Genomic DNA, 24,256 nt, shown 5'->3' with positions numbered 1-24,256 from the left:
ATTGAGGGTTTGTCCTGTATCTCCTTGAAGCCTAATAGCTTTTTTGCTTTTAGCATATTTGGAAACAAGAATGTGACTTGTGGAAACTATATTAGCTTATCCAGTATGGGAGTTGTATGCCCCAAGCCACTTAATGGTATAAAAATGCAACTGGAAGGGACTTCAAGAAGTTGTCTGTTTCATCCCTTTAAAAATTATATTCCTTTTTTGATATTTTTCACATTCTTTTCTTAAAGACTTCCAGTGATGGAAAATTCACATTTTTAATAGATGATTGGTACACCCTCTTCTTAAACTTATTTTATTAGAATGACAGTGCATCAGAGACCAGTAATAAAAGATGTGTTTTAATCTTTCCTTGCAATACTTGCATTTATGAAAGGTTACCAAGACCTCAATCAAGTTCATAGTGAAGAGATGCTGCTTAACTTTGCTGAGAGCCGGGGTGGGCCTTTGAACTATGATGGCTTTGAATGGTTCAAGCCAGAATGAATAAAATCTTTAGGATATTGAAACATATAGTAGGTATTGCATGCCATAGCAGTGCTTTTGACCTTCACCTGGAAGAGACCAGTTACCATACTCAGAAAGGCTGTCCTTGTGAAACATTCATTTTCTGATTTCCAGCCCAGCTGGACTGGGGTCACTGTGATTAATTTTAGTTTCCATATGCTTTCTGTATTGATACCTTGCCTGTGGCAGTTCAGATTTATACCTGTTTTAGAGATAGCAAGACTCAATTAATCCAAACTGGGAGATCAGAGGTGAAAGAGAAGCTAATCTAGCTGCAGTTTGTAGAGCCCAGATACTCTTCAGCATTAACAGTTCTGTGGACCCAAAGTGTTTCTGAGGAATTCCCTGCAAGATGCTGTCAGTGTTGCACATGGTGACTGCTGCTTCACATCTCGTGGCAAACATTCATTTGGAGTCAGGATCACAGAATGGACAATATAGCCATGCAACATGAGACCAAATGTTGAATAGATAACCCAGATAGCTCACAGTATTGAAGGTTAGCATGCTTTCATCTGAAATAGGTACCCAGCACAACAACTGAGGAGAAGCTTTTTCGTGTATCTTCAGCTAATTTGCTGGTGTTTGATTCCAGCTAGCTAAACACAATAGATACATTACAGGTCCTGGAGAATAAATCTGGAAATGGGTTTAGTATAATTAGTCTGGCACATCATTGTTGTAGTTTGATTGCAACATGTTGCTAATTATACGGAAAAGACATTCACAAGCATTAAAGCGCTATTCTGGTTTTCAGAATTGTATCTCACAAGAGCACTTCACATTTGTCCTGAGTACTAAACTAACACTTCACTTTGGTCTGAAATTGAGAAAAATATTAAATTAATAAGATATTAGATCCACTGTCTAAATTGCTCACATGTGATTGGCATGTAGAGTAGGTATTTTTTATCAAGTGAGTTCAGAGTTTTCCTACTGGGTATGTCAAAACAAGATAGATAGATCCAAAAAAGAATTTCATCTTCTAAATTCATCTGATTTTAGTCTGATTTTGCAGTTTGTCATGAATTTTTTCAGAGCTGTCAGAGAAACTGGTCTTTCTTTAATGGTTAAATGTGGATTGAGATGCTTCATTTTAGCCATGAGAGGTATACTGGATGCTTTCCTAGCTGGCCTGACAAAGCCACAATGTGCATCCTCAAGTGAGAAGTAAGTACAGACAGACCACTGATTCACTTGGTCTTTTTAATTTATCCAGTGTCTCCTAGTTTTTTGGAAGTGCTGCCTGTGCATCAGTGCTGAAGGAAGGCTTACAGTGAGGTGTTGTTTGCATGGTATTCCTTTAGAACTTGTTGAATCAAAGACAAGTTAAAATTGTTAACTCATTTGAAGGCCTGGCCTATAAAGTAGCTGGATCCTTAGAAGAAAAGTTCTGTCAGGAGATCTCATAAGATCTGTCAATAACTTAATCTCAAATCATCAAGCTATACTATGACTAGTTTATATTTTACTGTGTGCCTTAGCTCTCATTTTTCAATTGTCGTTTTCCCCCTTTTATTTGGGAGATCTTTAAAGCACATAGCCTATATTTCTGTGCTTAAATTATACGTCACAACTGCACTGTTAATTCTTATTAGGTGAGTCAGTTGTTCCCCCAGTGTTAATGAGTGAAGATACTGCCACCAGAGTATGGTTGTTTGGCACTGATAATGGGGATTTTTGATTAGGTACAAGCCCATCACATCATCTAAAATTGAAGGCTTACATGTTCTTTGCACTGGAGTGTGCAGATGCTGAGGGTGGAGGATCTGGAAACATCTCTGATGTTTCTAACAGCCATTCATCTCCTGCACAGAATTTTGATAGGCCTAAGTGACCTTCAGTCATGCAAATCTGTGGTAATTCACAGTTGTGATTGTGAGAGACTGACATTGTACTGGAGAATTACACAGCTGTGTAGTAGGGAAGGAACCATTTTTTTCTCTTACTGAAAAGCAGATTATACAACTTGGATTTTTATGCAGCAACTTCACTGCTTCGCACTATGGTTCAGCTTTCTCCTCCCACTGCTAGTCCAACAGGACATTTGATTCAGACCCATATAGAAAAATTACAAGATAAATTACTGACATCAGGACACATTTCTCTCCCTTCAAGGCAATGTCATGGCCAACATGAAGTAAACATGATTTCTTTATTTGAAGACTTAGCGGGGGAGACAAGGGGAGGGAAGACCTTAAAGTTCACTATAGCATTCACATAATGGATATTCAAGCAGTGCCCTTCAAGGGTATACCCTTCAGTGACAGCAAGGACTTTTTTTATCTGCCTCCCACTGCCAATCTGACACAAAAGCCTCTCCCTCTGGAAATGGAAAAAGGCCAATATCTCTGGCTGTTTTCCCTTTAGTCACTGAGCAGCAGGAAATAAATTGTTTCTGATTCTGTCATTCAGCTGGGCAGTTCAGGTCATTGCATCTGCCTCTGCACTGTGTGCTGTGACCAGAAACAAAGCTGATCTCAGATGCATTAGAAAGGGCTCTTGGTGAGTGGGACAATGGCAAAGTGCTGCAGGGAGGGATGCTAAGTTGTGATGCCCATGCCATGGCAGACAGTGGTTCCTGTAACACAGCACGGTTCACAGGCAAAGAGTGCACAAGGACATATATGTGTAAAAAAAAAATCAGAGCCTAATTGCTGCTGATATTCTTTCCTGCTTTATAACCTGCCTTAGTCTCCAGAACCCCTTTAGCAACTGTTTGTCAGAAATTCATCATGGAGTCACAGCATGGTTCAGGTTGGAATGGACCTCAAATGTCATCTAGTTCTGGACTGCAAGTGCCCATTAATGGGTCATATTAATCTTCTGGAAAGTTTGAGGTATGTTTAGAAAATGCATCCACAAGAGTAAGAATAATGAGGAAGGCAAGTAAAAAGAAGAATGACGCATCTTGAAATTATTCTAATGGATGGCAAAAATAATGTGGTATTCACTGGAGTAATAAAGGAAAACATGGTCTGGAAATTAAAGTTCATGGAAATTAAAGTATCTGGAGTAAATGAATGCTGTTTATTCTGAGACATGAGAATATTGCTTTGTGATGGTTTTTAATGGCTTTGTAAGATGAAGCCCTGCTGTTATATGTGAAGGTCATGGCAGCACCAGCAGCACCCCAGGGCTGAGGAATAAAGCAAAGGCTTTATTTATTATAGCAGAGTAAACTGTCTGCCCTACCTCATTCTTGAGTATTCCAAAACCCCAGGAATGTGTAGGAATGTTGCATGTGTAGGTACAGCTCATGTCTGATCAGATACAAACTGTTTCATATATCAGAAGAACAGTGAAATACAAACTTCTGCTGCTGTTATTGGAAGGGACAAAGGGATTCCCTTCACATCACAGTGATGCCATATTTTGATGCCACAGACCTGTTGGTAAAGGAAATGATCAAATGGGAAAGGTCTGAGCTGGTGGAGTACAGCCCATGCAGAAGCACAGATTTGCCAATCCCAAAGGCAGGGAAGGGATGATACTGTGTTGCTGCCACCTCAGTTAGAGCCAGGGCTGCAGCTGTTCTAATCAGAACTAATTAGTTAAACCTTGGGGGTTTTTACACCCCACAGTACTTGGAAGGGAAATATGCTCAGTGATATTAATTTGAAAGTATCTGATTGACAGTGTGAAATAGATAAATTAATTCTGTGTGCAGCCTCTCAAACAAGAATGCACAGTAAATAAAGAAGGACAGAAACCTTTTCCAAAACATGAATTTTCTACCAGAAAATGATAATTTGGCAAAAATGTACAATTTGAAGACAAGTAATTTTTAGAGAAGTTAAAAATACAAGCTCCCAGCAGTCATTAATCATATTTTCTAATAGGAAAGCACAAAGCGCAAGAGTTTCATCCTCAGACTTTCCCCACCTTTCTGTTCAAGGATATATGTGCATAGTGTAGAAAATAAACTTCAAATTCGATGACTCTCCAGAGTGTCTTATTATTTCTTCGGTCTAATAATGAGCCAGATAACTATGACTTCCCTGTTTGCAGATGATTAACAGATGTACTAATAGTACAGTAGATGTACTGTGGAATGCATCACTGAGAAAACAGCAACACTTCAGCCTCTCTAAATTATTAGGAAGTGTTAAAGATAAACTGGTGAAGAGACAGATCTGAACTCCTGGAAACATAAAGAAACATCCTGTTTGTGTAGCAGTGGCATCTGTGTATTCTGAATAGTTGATTAAATCCATCCTTGGTCAAATAGCTGCATACTTGGATGCAAAAAGTTAGTCACCTTGCTAACATATCGTTATCTCTGTAACCTTCTGTACTGCTCATAAGTGTGTGCAAGACATTACAAAACATTTCATTTTTTGAAAGTGGCTTTTGCTGAAAGGAGGGAGAAGCTAAGGCTGCTGCAGAACCTTTAACATGGCTCTGACTTTTCAGAGCTGGTGTGAAAGGTGCTGGATATGAATTGGCAGAAAGTGATAGATGTATCTCTTTTCAGAATCTTTTAAGTGATGCAGTTTGGCACCATCTGTAGCTTGAGGCCTTTCTTCCATTTCTCACAGTTTCTCTAATTGTTCATTAAATCATTGGCACTTAGACAAATGTTCAGGTATTTCTTAAGCTGAAAATGATAGAAAAACACTAGGGAATGCAGGAGCCTGTATACCTGGGTTAGTCTAATAGATGGATTTTCCTGTCAGAATCCTCCAGAAATACACAGTAGCTGATGTACTGAAGGTGAAATAAGATCAACGTCGAAAGAGGTTCATATATCAGATTTTCATACATCAAGAGGGTGCTAGACAGGTTGGCAAGTATAGCACCTGAAAGCTTATTTTGAGAAAAATCAGCTGAGAAAATGGGTTTTGGGGTGATTTTATGATATTGTATCCCCTATCTCAAACCAAGACAAAACCTTGACATACTACCAGGCTTCTGGCTATTCATCACAGGCCTCCAGGTATCTTAGATGCTAATAACAAACACTAAGTGTTGGACTTCATGCTGTGTTCTGCAATCCTGTCTGTTTTTGAAGAGAGGCAGAAAAAAAATCCCAAAACGAAATGCAAATTCTGTTGAAATTTAAAGACATTAGAGTACAGAATTTTTGGGTTGGGCAAAGAAGTATTTTCCTGACTCAGGATGAGTACATTTTAGCCTGACTTTCTTCCTGTAGCAAGCATAAACTGGAAAATTAGTTTTTGCTAGAACTTGACCCACTGTGTCTGGACCTATGCCCCTGTGCTGGCAAGCTGGAGAGTCATTAATGTAAAACTTCATGCTTACTGAATAGTTTCTCTTTGCCAGAGGAGTTGACTGTAGTAGAGGTCCTTTGCTGTGAGATGGCCGCAAAAAGCTGGCAGAGATTTCAGTTCTGTTACTGCATTGCATTCCCAGGAACCTGTGGATGGCTCTATGACATAAGAAAGCAGACACAAGTCTTAGATATAGTGGCCAGTCCCAGATAATGAGGCCATTTGGGTGGCACATTTGTGTCTCAAGTGACCAGTCACTACTGTATGTTTTGTGACATGGTGATTGCTATTGTTCGTTGGTTTGTTTTTCACCTTGGTGTAATACACTATACAGGGTATATACTCCCCTGCTCTGAAGAGCAGTGATAGATGAGCTCTGAGCAATTCATTGTGGAGGCTGCATTTATTCTGACACTGTTTTTTCCTTCTAGGCTGTTGGCTGTGATTATGAGATAAATTCCAACGCAACAGAAGACCAGTGTGGAGTTTGCCTGGGAGATGGCTCTGCTTGTCGTACAGTGAAGATGATGTTTAATCAAAGCGAAGGATTTGGTAATTTGGATTCCTTCTTTAAATTCTTCCATTGCTGAAATCATTTCTCTACGTAAAAATGATTGAAAGTGCTTCTTGTTGAAAACTGAGTGATTATCTGCAGGGGAAATTGTAAATGGGTGTTATCATGTGAATCAGTGAATCAGTGTTATCATGTTATGAGTGAATCACGCTTCTGCCAGAAAAAGTGCATGCTCTGTGCCTAGTCAGATCTGGTCATCATTTGATTTGCAGTGCTGTGCTAATGGCCTGAGTAAAACTATTCTTTGCTCACTGAAGTTGGAAAGGAGAAACAAGTTCTTCAGTCCTTGTAGAGCTCTGCATACAGCAAAGGTTTCATTAATTTGTTCATGTCTGGTTTGGGAGCATATAGATTTAATTTTAATTAAAAAGGGAAGGATTAATAGCATCTGAGGGTTGCCAATTCACAGGTGTGCAGAAGCACCCACAATAAGGTTGCTCCAGGATTTAATGAGCCCAGTGTAGGTAAGACAGCTGACAATTTGACTGTTACTGAATCTTGGATCTCTAGATCCTTATCAAATGAAACCACATAACCAGGAACAATTCCATAATATCCATCCACAGAATTTTAAAACAAAAATTTACTATGTTGAGTGACAAGCTCAAAAGATTGCTGCTGATTAGCTTTCCTTTCAAAATCAGATAATGTTTATTGGGAATCAGCAAGAGGCTCTGGGAAATCAGGAAGTGATTTAGCTGGTGGGGAGGGCCAGGGAGAAGGCAGAAGATGATATGAATGAATGTAACTGAACGACTTACCTTACCAGACATTTGCAATTTAAAATAAGGTTTATGAGCAGCAGCAGGTGATTCAGACAAAAATAACTATGCAAAATCTTGAAAGGATATACAGGTTTTTGTGTTGCAATAGAATACTAATTGTCTTATAGTTTTTATCCTTTGCGTTTTGAACAAATGTTATTCTAATTAAATAGAAAAAAAAACCAACCAACCCACCCTACTGTAAAAGGACACCAACATTTCAAAGCCAAGCTGCCAGGATGTGACATAATTAAGATTTTCCATGCTGTGTTAATTTGTCCTGGTTGTAAGTATGCCTTCTAATCAAGCCTTTAGTTACATAATCACACACTGTATTTGTAACATGTCTTCTCTTCACTGAATGAATAGAACATTTGGGAGAATCATTAGACTTGGTTACTTACAGTAGACCTAGACCACTGATTTCCTGAATAATAGAAGTGAGCTTCCAGATTTTCTTACTTCGTTCACTTAGAAAAAATTGATTAATTTAGAAAAAAACTGTTTCAGTTTCCACAGTCAGTCAAAGAGACTTGCAGAAGGTAACATTCAGAAAATGCTCCTTCTTAAACATCAATCACTGGAAATCCATATACATTGTTATATATTATCCATCTAATTAGGAAAGACCGGAAATGGACAGATTCTATTTTGCACCACAATCAGCATAGGATATTTTAACCAATATTTATTATACCAAAAGAGCTGCAAAGAAAATCAGATGTTAAAGACTCTTGGGCACTTATTTACAGCAGCAGGTTGTTGTACAGCACATAAATAGTTCTGGTGGGAGAACATTGATACTGAAGATTGCTTAGCATGCCCAGTGTGGTTTATCTCACTCATGTGAGTGAGTAATCAAAGGTGAAAAGCTCATTTCACAAGAAAGGTGAACAGGATGTGACTCTAAGAATTTAATTCATGACCTCAGAAAGGTGTGATGAGAACTGGGGAAGTCATGTTCCAGTCTTGAAGTAAACCAGCACAAAATGCAGCTCACACTCCCAGTGGACCAGCTTGTAACAATGTTATTGGTCTAATTTCTAGAGCTCAGCTAGGGGCAGGAACAAGAAAGCTACCTGTGTTCGTGTTCAAGTATCTATTTGAACTTCCTATTTTTACAATTTAGTAGCAACAACAATAGCAGCTTCCTGTAAAGAAGCACAGTGTCTGGTGTCACATGTTGCCTGTGATGTGAACAAAATTCTGTAATAGATGCTTTGGGTCATTCTTAACACACAAACCAAAAATCCCTAAACAAATAACTATCCATGAAGAGCCCTTGAGCTTTGTTATGAAGATTGGTAGTTTACAAAAAAAGTGCTGAATTTATAGTAGTAATTTTAGGCATTTGAATAACATTATTTTGTTGTTGTAGGGCAAACAGTCACAGAGAATTTAAATGGCTTAAGAGAAGATACATGGAATTCTGTGCACACCTGTACATTGTGTACAGATGAAAATGTTCTTTGCAAATTGAAAAAAACCTTTCTCACAACAGGCTGTTTACTTGCAGGAACTCCCTGGCATTTCTCCAGATTACAGTATGCCAGAGCCCTTGGGCATGCTTATGGAAATGTTGATGCTCATGTGTGGAGTAGATTTCCCCTGGCACAGCCTTGAAAGTCATTCACCTCCACATCCCTTATAAATGCCACTGGCATTGCCTAAACACTATTCCCCAACTGATACTAGAAACCCTGGCTTGGAAAGTCACGCTGTTAACAAACTGAAATACAAGCTCTGTGACAGCACATTTGTGTATTTTTTCAAGCAAAGCTGTTGTTTTAATCATCTTACAAATAAGTAAAATGCAGTGACATTTCTGTTGTTCACCACCTTAATTTTTCTTGTCTTTAGGATATGTTGATATTGGGCTAATTCCAAAAGGTGCAAGGGGAATCAAAGTTATGGAAGTTACAGAATCAGGAAATTTCCTTGCTATGCGAAGCAAAGACCCAGAAAAATACTACCTGAATGGAGGCTTTATCATCCAGTGGAATGGTGAATACAAAGTGGCAGGCACAATATTTCAGTATGACAGAACAGGGGATCTAGAAAATCTGACTGCTCCAGGACCCACCAATGAATCAATATGGATTCAGGTAAGAGGAAATCAGGAGCAGAACCTGCTAACTTGCATGGCAGCAGAATGTGCTGGGGCTCTGGAGCTGGGGGTGGGAAAATACGTATATTGGTATATAAAACACTATTAATGTGCTGTCTTGAAAAAAAAAAACAGTTGAGCTGTTTTGGAGAGAAATAAGCACTTTGCTTTTGAGGGTTGTTCATCCTGCCTAAGAACTCAAATCCTGCATAGTACTCCAATATTTGTTAAAGGCTGATATAATCCTGTGCTGCCACTAGTTGGTCAGTCCTTTGCCCAAACTACTTGGACCAACCCATGGCTGTGATGTGAACCATATCCAGATGAAAAATAAGTTGTCACAAAAAGGGAGCTAGGGAGCTGATATGAAGCTGTGAACAGTGAGAGCTAGGGACAGCTGACAACAGTGACAGCTTACACAGAGCAAGAAAACATACAGCATTATATAGGTGGGTTAATAGCTTGTGGTAAGTGAAACTGACCCATTTAACATCCACAGAGGCTGATTTGTTTCTTTCATGTTGCTTTATGGATTCTGACTTACACATAACCAGTTTCTGTCAGTTCTGAGAAAATAGTTTGGAATTGGCCTTTTGATCTTTGGAAGTGTCTCTCATGGCTTGTTTGCATGTGTGTCCACCATGCACAAAAGAAGTATTAGAGGTGTGATGGGAGACCACTTTCACACTTTGAATGTCTGGTGAGAAAACAAAACTAATGAGTGCTCAGACTTCACTTTTAGAACAATTGGGAAGAAGAGTAAAAGTTTGTGGCTGAAGTCTTTTTTTTCCCCTTAATGACGTTTACTTTCTCCCTCTCAGGTAAATTTCTTGAGTACCCCTTCTCAGCTGGAAATTTTTTTTCTTAATTCAGAAACAATGAAAAATAATATTAAAGCAGTGTCTGAATAGCATCTGTAATTTTCTGACCCAGAGGTTGTTTTGTAACAGCTATTTCAGCAGGTAGTAAAATTATAACTAATAATGGGGGTAGGCAATAGCTCTTAATCAGCAGCATAGGGATGCTTTGGATGGACTTTGCATTATCTTTTCTTATAGTCAGTAGAATACCAATTATGGTGACCCATTTATTCTCACCTGTATTTGCAGAAATGCATGGTAAACAGCTGTATCTTTGAAAAATTCATGTATGCCACTGTCAACAAAGAAGTGGAAATTTTGCAAGTCTGCTTCTCTGAACTGGTAGCAGATCTTATGGGCAGCTTTAATTATTCCAGTTTCACACTTTGAAAGCTTTTGACAGTAGATTATTAATTAAACCACTAATAAACACCACTCTCTCCAGCTGCTTTTTCAAGAAACTAACCCTGGAATCGAGTATGAATACACTGTACGCAAAGAAGAAATTAATGAGAATGAGATTGGAGAGCCAGAGTATTTTTGGCAGTATGGAGAGTGGACAGCCTGCAGTGTTACCTGTGGAAGAGGTAATTCCTCACTTCCCTTTTCTCTTACTGTTTTCCTTCATTACAGATGTAATCCTCAAAGAGGTAATGTTCTTTAAATCTGCATTTAGTGGGAAATAAGATCACATGGTTACAAAAATAATGTGAGGAATAACTTGTTTACTTTAAATGAGGCAGAGCACTGGAACAGGCTGCCCAGAGAGGCTGTGGAGTCTCCTTTTCCGGAGATATTAAAAATCTACCTGGTTGTGATCCTGTGCAGCTTGCTCCAGGAGACCCTGCTTTAGTGGGGGGGTCGGACTACGTGATCTCCAGAGGTCCCTTCCAGCCCCAGCCATTCTGTGATTCTGTGAATAATGTATTTTGACTTCTAAATAAAAAAAATTAAAATTGCATAGGTCATTATGTTTCTAAAACACCTGCCCTGAAATTCTCAGCTTCTGTGAACCAAAATAAGAAGGTACAGTTTTCTTTCCATCATAATTTTTGGTCAATACTGTTCACCATAGCCTTTCTTTCCAGCAATACAAATTTATGACCTCCTATTGTTTCCCTATTAAGAGTTTTCTATATAATAACTACAAAAAATATTCTTCCTTTCTGTCCTGCGTTGACAAGTAATAACTCTTTTTTGTCCATTGTTCAATAGTTACTTAATTGCAATTAGTCTTGAGAACTTCCATGTCTTTGCCCGTTTGGCAATAGCTTGGGTACCACTGCAGTTATACTGTAGTTCTGTGCAGCACATTAAACCAGAAAAGCAGAATGATGACTGTGAAGTAGAATTTAACAGGTCTGAAAGTTGTGGCTTCTGGTAACTCACACAAAATGCTACCAGGAGAACTTCCTCTGAAGTAGCTAACATCAATGAGATGAAGTTAATATTTATAGTAAACCAACAATAAGGATAAAGAGACCAAGTCTTTACATTAGTAATTTTTTTAATCCATCTATTTTGTGAATAATTTTGAAAATGTGACGAAAATGTTGTATATGAAGGGAAGTCTGAACTTGGGGGTTAGGAATTGTAGCCTTCTGTCTGAATTTACTCTTGATTTTCACAGGACGGTAAAAGAATTCTGGAGATACAACCATAACATTGTTCTTTGACCATTCTGTACAGTATGAAAAGAGTAGAAGATCAGTGTTACAACCAGACCAATAATATGAGAAAGGCCTTTTCTAATGCTAGAGTATTGTTAATGGTTTTTGGTAATTACTGCTTTTTTAACTGCTTTGTGGAAGAAAAGAAAAAGGACAAACAAGTGTTGTAACAAACCCAGTTGTGATTCTAAAAGTAGTGATGATTGCAGGAGTAATGTTTTTAAATCTCTTCCATGAGGGAAGACACTAAAACAATGTATTTTTAGTGGTTTGGACAAAAGGCATTTTATGACCTAATTTTATAAGATTAAAAGAAGAATTTTTAGAAGCCTAGTGTAAAATATCCCATCCCAATAACATCCACATATTATTTTAAAAATATTTATATATATATATAATCAACATATTATGGAGATGTGTGTTCATTCATATATATGTATGCTTGATTAGACAGATGCTGTGATTTGTTTTCTGGGGTTTTTTTTGAGAAGAGTTTCTCAGCACAAAACTTGATGTGCTTTCTGGTGGAGAGACACCCACCATTTTCTTTAAATAGGTGCATGAAACAAGTGGTTTTGCTTAATTGTGTTCTGTAAGTGTTATTTCTGATACCTGCGTAGTTCTGAGTCATATTTAATGTAAAAATTGTTGTGATAAAAAGGGGAGAGGAGGGGAATGTGTTAGTAGACTGTTACGCTGTTTTGAGGTTCTTTTTACATTAGCTGCAGTTTTCCCAGAACTGTTTCTAGGTAAATTGTAGCCCCATGTACTCTCTTCTGGCTAATTGACTGTGATGTGGCTTTGATTTCTGCCACATGGGTTACTTAGATAGATAACTGTGGTATGTAAAGTCTTTCAGTTTTTATCTACTAATTGACTTCCTCTGTTTGCTGCATTTTTGCTCTTAGTAAATGTTTTTTTGAGCTTACTGCCTTTGTATAAGTAGAAATCATGTGTTTCAGACAAGATTATGGCCTTGGTGACATCATTTGGAGGGGGAACCAGGAGGTGCATCCCAGTTCATGAAGGGCACAGACACCTCACCAGTTCTCTGCATTCCTTAATGGACAGAAGAAAAGAAATGAATAAACCTGTAGTCTTCTTTCCTCTGAGATACAGATGTCTAGAGAAGTAACTGGACAGGTTTAAAGAAGGATGTAGTTTGCTGATGCAGTGATGCAGTCAGGGTATTGTCTCTCACTCCCTGCTCATTAAAACAGAGAAATCTTGGCACACAGCTCCAATGCATCACTTGGAGTGGGGAAATCTGATATGCCAATCTGCCTGCAGCTCTCTGCAGGTGCACATTGTATTTGGTTGTGCTCTGGGCCTTGGGGATGTGGACCAGCATCACTGTTCATAGCACCACTAAGGCTGGAAAACACCTGCAAGATCAGGGAGTCCCAAGCCTTGATCAAACACCACCTCATCAACTAAACCATGGTCCCAGGTGCCATATCCAGTTGTTTCTGGAATACTCCCAGGGATGATGACTCTACCATTTCCTGGGCACCCTGTTCTAATAGGGTTTGACTACCTTTTCAGTGAAGAAATTCTCCCTGATGTCCAACTGACTTCCATAAAATTTCCTTCTGACTTCCACAAAACTTCCTTCTGGCTGTGAACAATGTGATCGATTTCATGTGAATGTTCACTCTGTTTAGATTCAGAACTTATTGCTGTTGGCACTAACACACTCATACCAAATCACTGACATTTGAACTGTTCTGAGGAGTTTATAAGATAAAAGTGCACTGAAGTGCACATCATCTTCTGCTATGGGTGTGCTGCAGGACAAGTCTTATTGAAGATAAGCCTACAGAGAGATAAACAAGAAAAACTGTATTTATTTAGCCTAACACAAGTAGTGAATATCATTTTAGTAAATAGCATTTAAGGATTATTACAATTACCATTTTGTAAACAATAAACCAATATTTTTAGGATAAAAAGGAGGACCAAGAAAGATGAACTGCTGAACTAACTTTATCAGCCACAGCCAATGGGAGAAATTGATCCTTACCTAGACTTCTGTTCTCTTGGCAAACCTGGACCTGTCAAAGATCCAGCACAGGTCCTTTCATCACCACTGGCCAAAAACAGCAATAAATCCAAGGCTACTTCAGCCTTTGGTAGCTACAGAAATCTGGATAATACAATCAAATGCTTTCTGGAGCCAAGAAAGAAAATTTGCATTAGGGAATAAGAAGTTGGGCTGCAATGGACTGGTGCAGGAAATCTTCATCAGTCCTAAGAGAAAAAAAAGTGATTTTAGCCCTACGGTGCAACTCCTTATTCATGGGAAATGTACCTGGAAAAAGTCCCAGTGATGAATAAGAACTCCATAGAGTGAAGCTATTTCTTCCCAGAATGAACCGAGGGCAGCGCCCTGGACATATTTTCCCCCAGATTCTTGGCCTCAAGGTTGCACCATGCCGTGCCCTGATGCATATCCTTCTCCTGATCCTATCCTTTTCCACTGCAGTGGAAAAACAGAATATGTTCTCAAATGTTCTCATGGCTTCTTTCATTTCCTTTGTATGTGCCCACCTATTGTAGTGGGTGGCTCTGGCCAGTCTACTGTAACACCACTAAATGGAAAAAAGTACTCAGAAAAATCAAGGTTTTCTGTGGCAAGTATACCTAATCCTTCCTGCAGGGAAAAGGAGAACACACTGCAATACCTGATATTCATTTGCAATGTAGAAAATAGATAAGTAGTTACATTGCAATCCAGTTCATGGCAAACAAGCACCAAAGGGGATAATTTGTAGTAAAAGCCATAACCCTTTCTCTGTCCTCAGTGCAGGACAGGTTGAATCTCTTCCTGCCATTTGCTTTATGCTGAGAGGAATTGCTTTGCAGTCAGAATGTGTGCACACTGGTGTCCTGCAAACTGCTGCACCCTCTGGACAAGAGCTGTCCCACCATAGCCTGCTCTCAAGACAGCAGGTAGAGCCTGTAAGCTTTTTTACATGCAGATTAATTTAAATGTGTCACTGAGGTTCTTTTCTAGACCAGCTACCTATTATTCCTTCTTTAAATAATCACGGAATGGGTTATATTGGAATTACAAGGGTAAATAGTTCCTCCATGTCTAAAGACTTCGGTCTTGTTACTTAGAACCAGTTTTGAGTGGCATTAAATGTAACAAAAAGCATAGCACAGCACAGCTGCAACTAAGGGAGAATATTAGCCAATATCAAACCTTTGTTTCTCCACAGATAGTATCGGTAATTGGCAGATTTTCAAAGCTCTGCTAAAGGACTTGACTCCAAAATTCTTTTTGGGGTTAATTGTTACGTGCCCTCTAAATCCTTTACAACTTTTATTAAGGCCACTCTGCAAAATTATTTCCAAGTGTTCCTAAGCTTGCAGTGTTGTTTTTAGAATACAAAGGTCACTGTTTCCATTGACTGTTGTGTGTCTTGATTTTATAGCACTGGAAATGTAAAGATTGGCACTTGTATTCTGTGCATAACTTGTGCATGCACAGAATATAATTTTCTCATTCAAATACAAAGTGAACTCCTTGCAGACTAAGTGCACAGCTCAGATGATTACATGTTCAAATGAGCTCTAAAATCAAATATGCATGTTTTCTCATACACTTTTTATATACTTGCTTATGGTCCTTCATTTCTGTTGTTTACAGCCCAAATGGAGGGCTTTGTGGAAAAAGATTTCTAATCTCTCTTTCAAAAACCTTTCACGCCCCGATGACTTTGAACCAGTACCTTTCTTTGCAAACCAAGTGAGAAATCAAGGTATCTGTGGGTCAGCCTCACATCTAAAGAGTCCTGCATTAGGGATGAAGTGTCACAGGGAAAAAGAAGGAATCTCTGAACAGATTAAATGAAGATTATTCTCTGATCTGATGATTATGTTTCTTGGTTTCTCCTATCTTTCCCAGAAATACTGGTAAGTTTTTTTTTCACCGAGCTGAGATAATACATATCAGGTGAACTAATCAGCATTGAGTTCAGAAAGAAATAAAAGTGGTGAGGGGAGGAAAACAGCTACCTCTTAAAGCCCTTTAGAAAAAATGTTAGGTTTCAAATTTTACTGAGGTTTCAGTATATTTAGAATTTTTAATCTGTGGCTTAGATAGGATATTACCCTCCTAACTTGTATAACTGTAAATACTTGCTGGGGCAGGGTCAGTAGTGACTAGTTGTCTTCTGCAGTGTTTTCTAGTTCAATTTGCTCAAACTGATAAAACCATTTCACTATGTCATAGCAGGTAAACCTACATCTCTGTGTGTGTGTTGCTATATGCATATAGGATTCCTTCCAGCTTTGGAGCTGAACTTCCAGAGATTTTGAAACTACAGTGGGAGTTCACATAACTTTCATAAAGACGTTGTTTATTAGAATAAACTAGTTCATTGGTGTCAGCTGGTCCTTTTATGAGAATGTACAGCTTCAAAGCAAAACTTTTGCAAAGGTTTATAGGGACTTTAAAATGAATTGCAGCAGATGAAATTACACTAAAAATTTATCAAAGCAAAAGATTTCTTGTTGTTTGTACTTGGAACAGCAACATATCATGATTTTGAAAGTAACAGAAACATTTCTGCCAACTGATTTGTTTACAGCTAGCAGAAAGATTGTTGAATTTTCTAGTCACATTTATACCAGAGCATAAAAGAGAGCACTGCTCCCTGGGAGTTCTGTGCTGAGACAAAAGGCTTTCTCCTGTTTGAAGTCACCTATGAATAAGAGATCACCATGTCCAGGTTTACTGCAGTCTTGCAGCTGCACCACGGACCCTTGAATGCCTCAGTCCCTTAATCTTCCCTTACAGGTGATACTAATCACTGTTCTAGAAGATCAGCCTTCATACCTGACTGGAGCAGAGTCAGTCATCAAATCTTGTGCTGTAGTCAGTAATTATTTTATATGTCTGAGTCAGAAGCCTGAAAGTAATCAAAAAGTGAAAGCATTTCCTCACATACCTGATGTTCTCAGGTGTTAAAAAATAGGGATGTAGGGATTGTAGGGATGTCATTGGTTTCTCTGAAATGACCCAAATAGGCATGCAAAACTCTCTTCTGTATTCTTGAGCCAATGCAGGATTAATGATTGGATTTGTTGATCCTACAGGGCTTTTCCAACTTTAACATTTTTATGATGCTATGAGTATACAGAGGAATATATTAATATTTCTCAATTATTTTCTGTGGATTGCTGTTCTTATCTTTCATGTAGTTTCCCATACTAGTTATTAGGAGGCCTGAGGAAAGGAAAAGCTTCTTTCCTAAACATACTGCTAAATAGCCTAGCACTTATCCTTGATGCCATGATAACAGTGCTGTTAGGCCCTGTGCATCCCAGGAGGAAGATAAAAGTTCTAGAGATGCAGTGATCTACCAGTGTGTATTAACTGATATGAAATGAACAGCACAGTTAATGAGAGTTAATGAATGACTTTTCAGTCTTTTTAGTTCTTAAGATCTGTGTGGACTATTTTAATGCCTCTATATCAGTCTCACTGCAATCTTTCAAACTGTAATATTGCAATACTTTTGTTTACATTGGGTTGCAGCCAGAGATCTGCTTCAAATTATTGCAGAGCTATGGGGAAAGCAGGCTCCTGGAAACTGGATTTCTTTAGATTCACACTAGGTTAGTGTAATATTTGGGTTCATGTTTCTTTCTGTTAAATGAATGGAGTTTTGTATAAATGGAAATGTTAGGAAATAACCCAAATGGTTTGTGTGAATTGTTCTTGTGTGTCTCTTCATAATTGTTCTTTGCCTCTTGTGCTGAATGTTGCGTATTGTTTACTTAGAAAATAGAAGACATTTTTCATCATTGATGTCAAAATGTGCACCAAAACTTCTTAAAAGTTGAATTCATGTTAAGAGTCACAGGATTATTCTGTGGCTCTGGTTTGTGTTCTGCTTAAACAGCCTTCCCAATGAACAGAGAAAAGGTCAGCAAACCCAAGCTTGCTGTGAATAGCCTGATGCTGCTGTGTTTCCTCTTGTCTGTGTGGGTAACTGGAGAACCCTTCATAGCCATTTAAACCCACTCGAGGGCCTGCAGGAGCCCTTTCCTGAGGCTAGCAAAGCCATTAAGGAAAGTGCTTTCTAATCTGTCACTTGAGCTCTGATCCGATCCAAGAGAGCTCTGCTTAACCTTTCCAGCTTGACTGAAGGATGCGCGTAGCTGGGGATTCCTGCAGTCCATCCAGCCCAGGGATGACTGCTCCTTTCTCTCTCTCTCTCTCTGTATGTCTCTCTCTCTCTGGCAGGGCTGCGGCGGCAGATTGCGCGCTGCGTGCGGAGGGCGAGCGGAGCCGTCAAAAACTCCTTCTGTGACCCAGCCACGCAGCCCAAGGGGCGGCACAAGAAGTGCCACGAGCAGGACTGCCCGCCCAGGTAACAGCTTCTGGGGGCTCTGGGGGTGGTGAACAGCATCCTTACTCAAAGGGAGCTCCTCCTGATACCAGGCTGGCGTGGCATCCGCGGCCTTCCATGGTGCCGTGGTGAGGGCTGCCATGCCTTGCAGAGCAAGGTGCCAGAAATTGTCTAGTAAACAAATCAGAAGTGAGCCATCCTAAGAGGTTTCTAAGTCAAGTTACTGAGCAGTCTGTGCTGGCAGAGATTGTTCTCTCATGTATTTAGATATTATTTTTATTCAATTTGGGTATGGGTGTGCCTGAAGACCGTATAGGTTTTTATTTTGAAACTGTATCCTTGCCTTAGTGCAAGTGAGGTAAGAAGAATTACTGTGTGTTCCAAAAACAACTAGCAGAGCCTTTAGATGTTGTTTCTCGGTATTTTTTAATACACCTTTATGTACACCTCCTTTAATACACCTTTGTATACCTCCTTTTTATGAGAGGTGATGAGTGGAAATGCTTACTTCTAAAACTAATTTTTATACTTTCTTTGTAATACAGTACTTGGCATTTTTTATTATGTTCCTTCTTATTTATAACTTTGAGTGAAGTGCAGTTCTCTTAATTCCTTGATCACATGGGAATAATTCTTTCCTTTCTCATAACATTGTCTTTATATTCATCTCTGGTCTTTCTGTGCTACCATTCTGTGCTGCCATTTTAGCATTTAGTAGGGTAAGGAAGACTAAACATTCCAGGTGCCTGCAGAACTGTGGGCTTGTATAACAGGCACAGATTTGCTGAAAGAGATCAATACTGATTTTTGTTTTGTGCTTTAGGTGCTTTGGTTTGTCTTCTGTTGTCTTTGAAAGTTGTTTATCATGCTGTTCACAAAGGTACACCAGTCTAGTAATTCTAGTTAAATCAGAATCAAATTGAAGCAATGAATCCTTGGGGTTCATGGTGTTGCATTTGCCACCAGTGAATTTCATGAAACTTTGATGTTAAAAGTTCTGTGTATTTGTTTGTTTTATTAGTTGTTTCCAAGTATCTTCATAGCAGTATGTGATGCTTCTGTGGGATTTAGGTCTTTGTGCTTGCATCATGGTGTACCAGCTGCATTTCATAATTCTTTGTAGATTGCCAGGAAATCAATTGAAATAGACCAAACTTTTTATTATTTGACTAGTTAAGAGCTGGGGCTACCCATACACACTGAGGTGTTTTTTCATGGCACACATAAACTGTACTATCAATTAAAAAATTCCCAGTTAACTCAATTTATGCCATTTGCTCTAAGTGACAACATTATTCAGACCTGCTCTTGAAAGTGAGAGAGGGGAATTTGTTTATTGTTAAGCAGACTACACAATGTCATACATAAACCAAACTCTTCTGCAGACCAGGCAGAAAAGCTCTTGTGTGCTGACAGCCTGTGATGCTTCCTCACAGCATTCTGTGCTGCAGGGGAAACCAGAAGTCATCCTTCTGAGGACAGCAAAATCACAACAAAGTGCAGTGCAGGAAAACCATATGTATTTAATTCTAGAGTCATGTTGCATATTTATTTTTCTCTTAGTAACACAAAAGTGACTGTAGGAACTTGACCAAGGGACTGAGTCCCTGTGCTGGCTCTCAGCAGGGCCTACATGCCTAAGGAGGAATAAGTCAAATCAGATTTCTTTGTAATGCTCTTCCAGCTTCCAACTGGTTTTAATTCAAGGCATTTCCAGAGGTTTTTACAGCTTGTCTAATCAGTAACCTGCAATGAACCTCACTCATCCAGCCTCCTTCTGCAGCCTTGAAAATCTTCTCTTATATACAACTTCCTCTATTATATACAATGTCCTCCTGAATGCTGGAGGCAGGTGTGACTGTCCCACATGGCTTTATGTGGGATAACTGAGAGTCCGCATGGAGCTACTGAGGACAAAATGTTCCCTAGAGAGGTGGCTAAATTCTGTGCCAGAGGTGAGGACAGTGCTGTTCAACACAACCCTGCAGGAGACCTTTGTTTAGTGCTGCAGCCACAGAACTAAAATTGTTGGATGACCTTGCACTTCTCAGCAGTGAACCAGGTGCTTTAGAGTAGGTTCTATCAAAAAAATGATGGCTGTTCCCTACTAAAGCATACTGATGAACAACATGCTACTAGAACACTAAATAAAAAATAGATAACTTATCAAATAGAAGCTACAGAAAAAGAATAAAATGGTTGTGGCTCTCACAAACTAGATCTTACCCCATTAATCCATTTCAGGAAGTCAGTTGTCAACTGTTCAAATTACAGATTTAAAATTACAAATTTAAATTACTTCTGAGAAGTCTAAGCCTTAACATGCTTGCCAGCTGATTTTCTCTGTATTTATTTTATATTTATTATTTCACTTTCTCCTAAAATAATTCAGAGGAAAATGAAAAAATAATTTAAAATATCACAATGCATGTACGCCATGCTTTGATTCGGAGCAAAATAAAGGTGGCTGGACAGCTGAGAGTTAAAATGTCATGCATGAGTGGCTACTCATGTACTGCTTCAGTGATATTGCTTAGGTGAGTGCATTGAGACTGTAGCACAAATTCTTGCTTTTTTTCCAGGTCATGCTATGGAGTATGATTTCCAGTTGAATGTTTCTTTGGTGGGCAGGTATTTAGTCCCATAGGTGTTAATGTTAAAATCAATGGATACTACTTGAAAAAGAGTGAGATTTTAACTACTTATAGCATTGTGAATAAAGTTTTACTTTCCTCTGTAAAGAAAATTGTCTGGAGCCTTTTTAACTTGACTATCCACTTGAACAGAGTAACCATAAAAAGATTATTTTAAAAGTATTTGGAATCTGCTACTTTTTATCTGTTGTTATTTCATTGTCCTGCTTCCAGACTGCTTAGTACACTTCCAATAGCATAATAAGAATGAGAAATCTAGTTTCTATTCCAATCCACAGAGAGAGAATCCATGCACCATTGGTATTTTCTGTGCCTGATGCTGGACAAATACATAAAGAAAGCCAGCAGTCTCTCTTTAGGTGTGACATGCCGTGATGGGAAGGAGGGAAGTTTTGGCCCCATGGCCCCAAAATTCCATGCTATTGCTTTTTCCAATAGGATTCACACATCATTCACCACACATCTTCTATGTATAGCTGAGGACTATGTCACAGGCTTTTGAGCTCTGCCTAATTTGTTACAAGCCTTAGAAACCCAGTTTGTGAGGAGAAGATAAGTCTCATTTTAGGCACCTGAATGCCACCTGAAAGAATGAGATTTTCTTCCTATCTCTGTCCCAGGCTTGACTGCAGAAGAGCTGAACACTCACACCGGCAGCTCAAAACTACCTCAAGTTATGTTTTCACCAGGCAGGCTGCTCTCTGTTCTGACAGTCTGAGGAAGAACAGTGCTCATGCAAATTAATTACCTAAATCGTGCATTTTGCTTGTTTGTTCGTTTGCTACCACAATCTTTCTGTGCCATGCCTGCCTGTGGAGATAAGACAGTCATTTCAATTTGCAGGGATCTGTTGATGCATTAATACTTAAGAACCACTCAGTTACTGTAGCAGTAAATGCCAGAGGTAGAATCAGAAACCAGAGGTAGGAAGAAGTATTGGGTGCTGACTCCCATGAGACTGGTTTAGTGTCCACCAGCTTATCCCAGTCTCTCATTACAGTCTATAGCTTGGCTGGGAGATCCAACATCTTGGCCATTTCCTCTCAGAAATTCCATGTTTAGAGCTTGGATTGCTGTGTTAATTCTGGATGTGTGTTTGGCAGTCATGTCCAGTTTTGGTTATGCCTCTGCACTGTGAGGAAACAGCAAAAGCTCCAAGATAAGCAGAGCTTGGCAAAGCAGTCACTCAAGTGTTACTCTCTTCTCTGTGGTCCAGAGTCTGCTCTGGGGCATCCTGTACCAGAACAGTAAAAAGGATGTTGGCTGTTTTGCCATCCTTGCTTTGCTTTTGTTCCCCTTAGGCTGAGATCAGTTCAGATCCTGAAACAGAAACCATGAAGAGACAGGAGCACAGATGATTCCATGTCAGGTTTCTGACTCTTGGATAATTAGGCATATGCATGAAAAAGGGTATGAAAGGATGAAAACAGGAAAACACAACATCAAAAATTTCAGTTAGTGTTAAGAGTAAACTTCCAGTTAGAGCAAGTTTTTTTGAAATTACCTGCACTGAGTGAGGAAGAAGACTACAGAAAAAAATTGCCTGGCTGACTGTAGTTTTATTTTGATCATGAAGCTGGAATAGAATAAAATCTTAATTCTGGGGTTTTCTAACTATGGAGCACCTGACTTTTTTGACTACTTCCACAGCTTTCAAAAGTGTTTTGTGTGTGACAGTTGATCACACACCATTACTGCTGTTCAAGGTAGGTTCTGGGGTAAGCTCTGATAATTTATTGCTTAGAGATTGGTATTTCAATGTACCAATTGTTAAACCCTCAGTCAGAGCCATTTGAAAATGCTGAGGGGGAAGAGGTGTCAGTTTAGCGTATCTGTACCTCGAAATATGTAATCTGGTCCCATTAAAATTAATAGAGCAATTCACATATTTATGTTCCATTTGTGCGGAAATGTCAGCAATTTACAAGATTATAGAAGAGATAAAATTGTAAAGAAGATGCAAGAGATGATAACAACCCTGAAATGGCTTGATTCAGGTGGTGATAATTTACTCCTTTTTTTTTTTATTGCTGTGTTCGGCTGAGGTGTACTTGCGTTTTATTTACTTGTTAGAGTTCCTTTGCTGTTTGCAGACCTGGAAGAGCAAGAAACAATCTGATGGAAGGCAAGAGGAGGAGAAAGATATTTTGGGTAGATAATTTGGGATATTTTTTAGTTTAATTTGGAAATATTCGTTTATTTGGAAAGATATTTTGGGCTGGTTTTTAGTTTAATCTGGTCCAGAGACTTCACCACTGGGTTGTGGTGGCGGTGGACTGCATTCTGGAGCAAAGCAGTCAGTGCACTTTGGGGTAACTTAAAAGGAAATGCTGTATGTATAGATTACTAAACAGGAAGAAGATGGGTGTAGGTACCACAGAGAGGACCAGATGGCTGCACAAATAAGCTGTATTGTAGCTTGTTGGCTCTGAGTCTTGGTTGTTTGGGTTGTTTTTTCTTTAATTATTAGGAAGAGATACCAGTGCCTTCCACATCAGTGGCAGCTCACATGCAGTGGGAGTGAAAATTAATTAAGGAACATGGAAACTACAGTAGGGAGGGGAGAGGGATTATCAGCAGAGACAAAGCATAAAAACTGTTATAAATCTGAATTCTGAACTTTGATGTATTTATCAAAATGGGATTATTTTGTCTCTAAGTTCATGGACCTAAAAAGAAAAAAAAAACGAAACCAAAACCAATAGAATATTGTTGGTTGTAAGCCAAAAGCAATTTTTTCTGCCTTTTTTAATAGAAAGGTGTATTCAAAATATATTCCTACTTTGTTTTCACTGTAAGCCTTTGTTGTGACCTCCTTGAAAACTCTGGAACAAGCAATATTGTTTAGGAGCTTTTGTGGCTTAGAGTTTAGAGCTGGGCCAGATTTTTCAAGCAGCAGCTTGAAGTTGTATTCTTGCTTAGGGCATGCTTAACTGAAAGAAAAAAGCTTTTCTTGGTTTGATGTTTTTTCCTTCTTTTTTTCAAGTATAAAGTTAAATCTTCAGGTAAATGTCACAGTTGATGCCAGGGCTTCTCAAACTATAGAAACCCAGAAATTTTTGCTCCCCTTTCTTAACACAGAAGGCAGATAGCAGATATGCTGATGCACAATCTGCTCTGGATCAGCATGAGAAAAAATAGTTGGATGGTGCTGGAGAAATGCTAAGGTGAACCAAATGTAAGGGGGACAGCTCTTGTAGGTAAGGTGTTTTGCACTGGAAAATACTGTTATAGAGGAAAGTTATCCTCAGTTTGGTGGAAAATTACATACCATAGTATGAAAGACTGACTTTAATCATGACAGAGACACATAAGGGGCTCGTTTCTACTTTGTTGAGGAGTTAAGTACAGGAAAGTCCAGCCTAATGCCCAGAGGGACAGTGTTGCAGGGCACTGATCCCATGCAGCACAGCTCTGACTAATCTGGTTCTGGGGCTGTGTGCCTCACTGCTTCCCCTAATGGGAAGAGGCCTTGTGGAGGGAGGTAACCCTTGTGGAGAAGCAGTTTGAGTATT

General features: G+C 39.0%; 1 protein-coding gene across 1 annotated transcript in view; it reads left to right on the top strand.

Annotated features, from left to right (window-relative positions):
* Positions 1–24,256, top strand: part of ADAMTS12 (ADAM metallopeptidase with thrombospondin type 1 motif 12) — a 141,509-nt gene that overhangs the window by 99,353 nt on the left and 17,900 nt on the right. The window contains exons 14-17 of the mRNA XM_054517931.1: positions 6,179–6,299; positions 8,946–9,190; positions 10,498–10,639; positions 17,982–18,108. Coding sequence (XP_054373906.1) covers positions 6,179–6,299; positions 8,946–9,190; positions 10,498–10,639; positions 17,982–18,108 — 635 coding nt within the window. The remainder of the gene's footprint in view (positions 1–6,178; positions 6,300–8,945; positions 9,191–10,497; positions 10,640–17,981; positions 18,109–24,256) is intronic.

Source organism: Molothrus ater, chromosome Z (assembly GCF_012460135.2).
Source record: "Molothrus ater isolate BHLD 08-10-18 breed brown headed cowbird chromosome Z, BPBGC_Mater_1.1, whole genome shotgun sequence".
Lineage (NCBI taxonomy): Eukaryota > Metazoa > Chordata > Aves > Passeriformes > Icteridae > Molothrus > Molothrus ater.
Note: the sequence above shows the minus strand (reverse complement) of the source record. Positions and strands in the feature narration are given on the sequence as shown.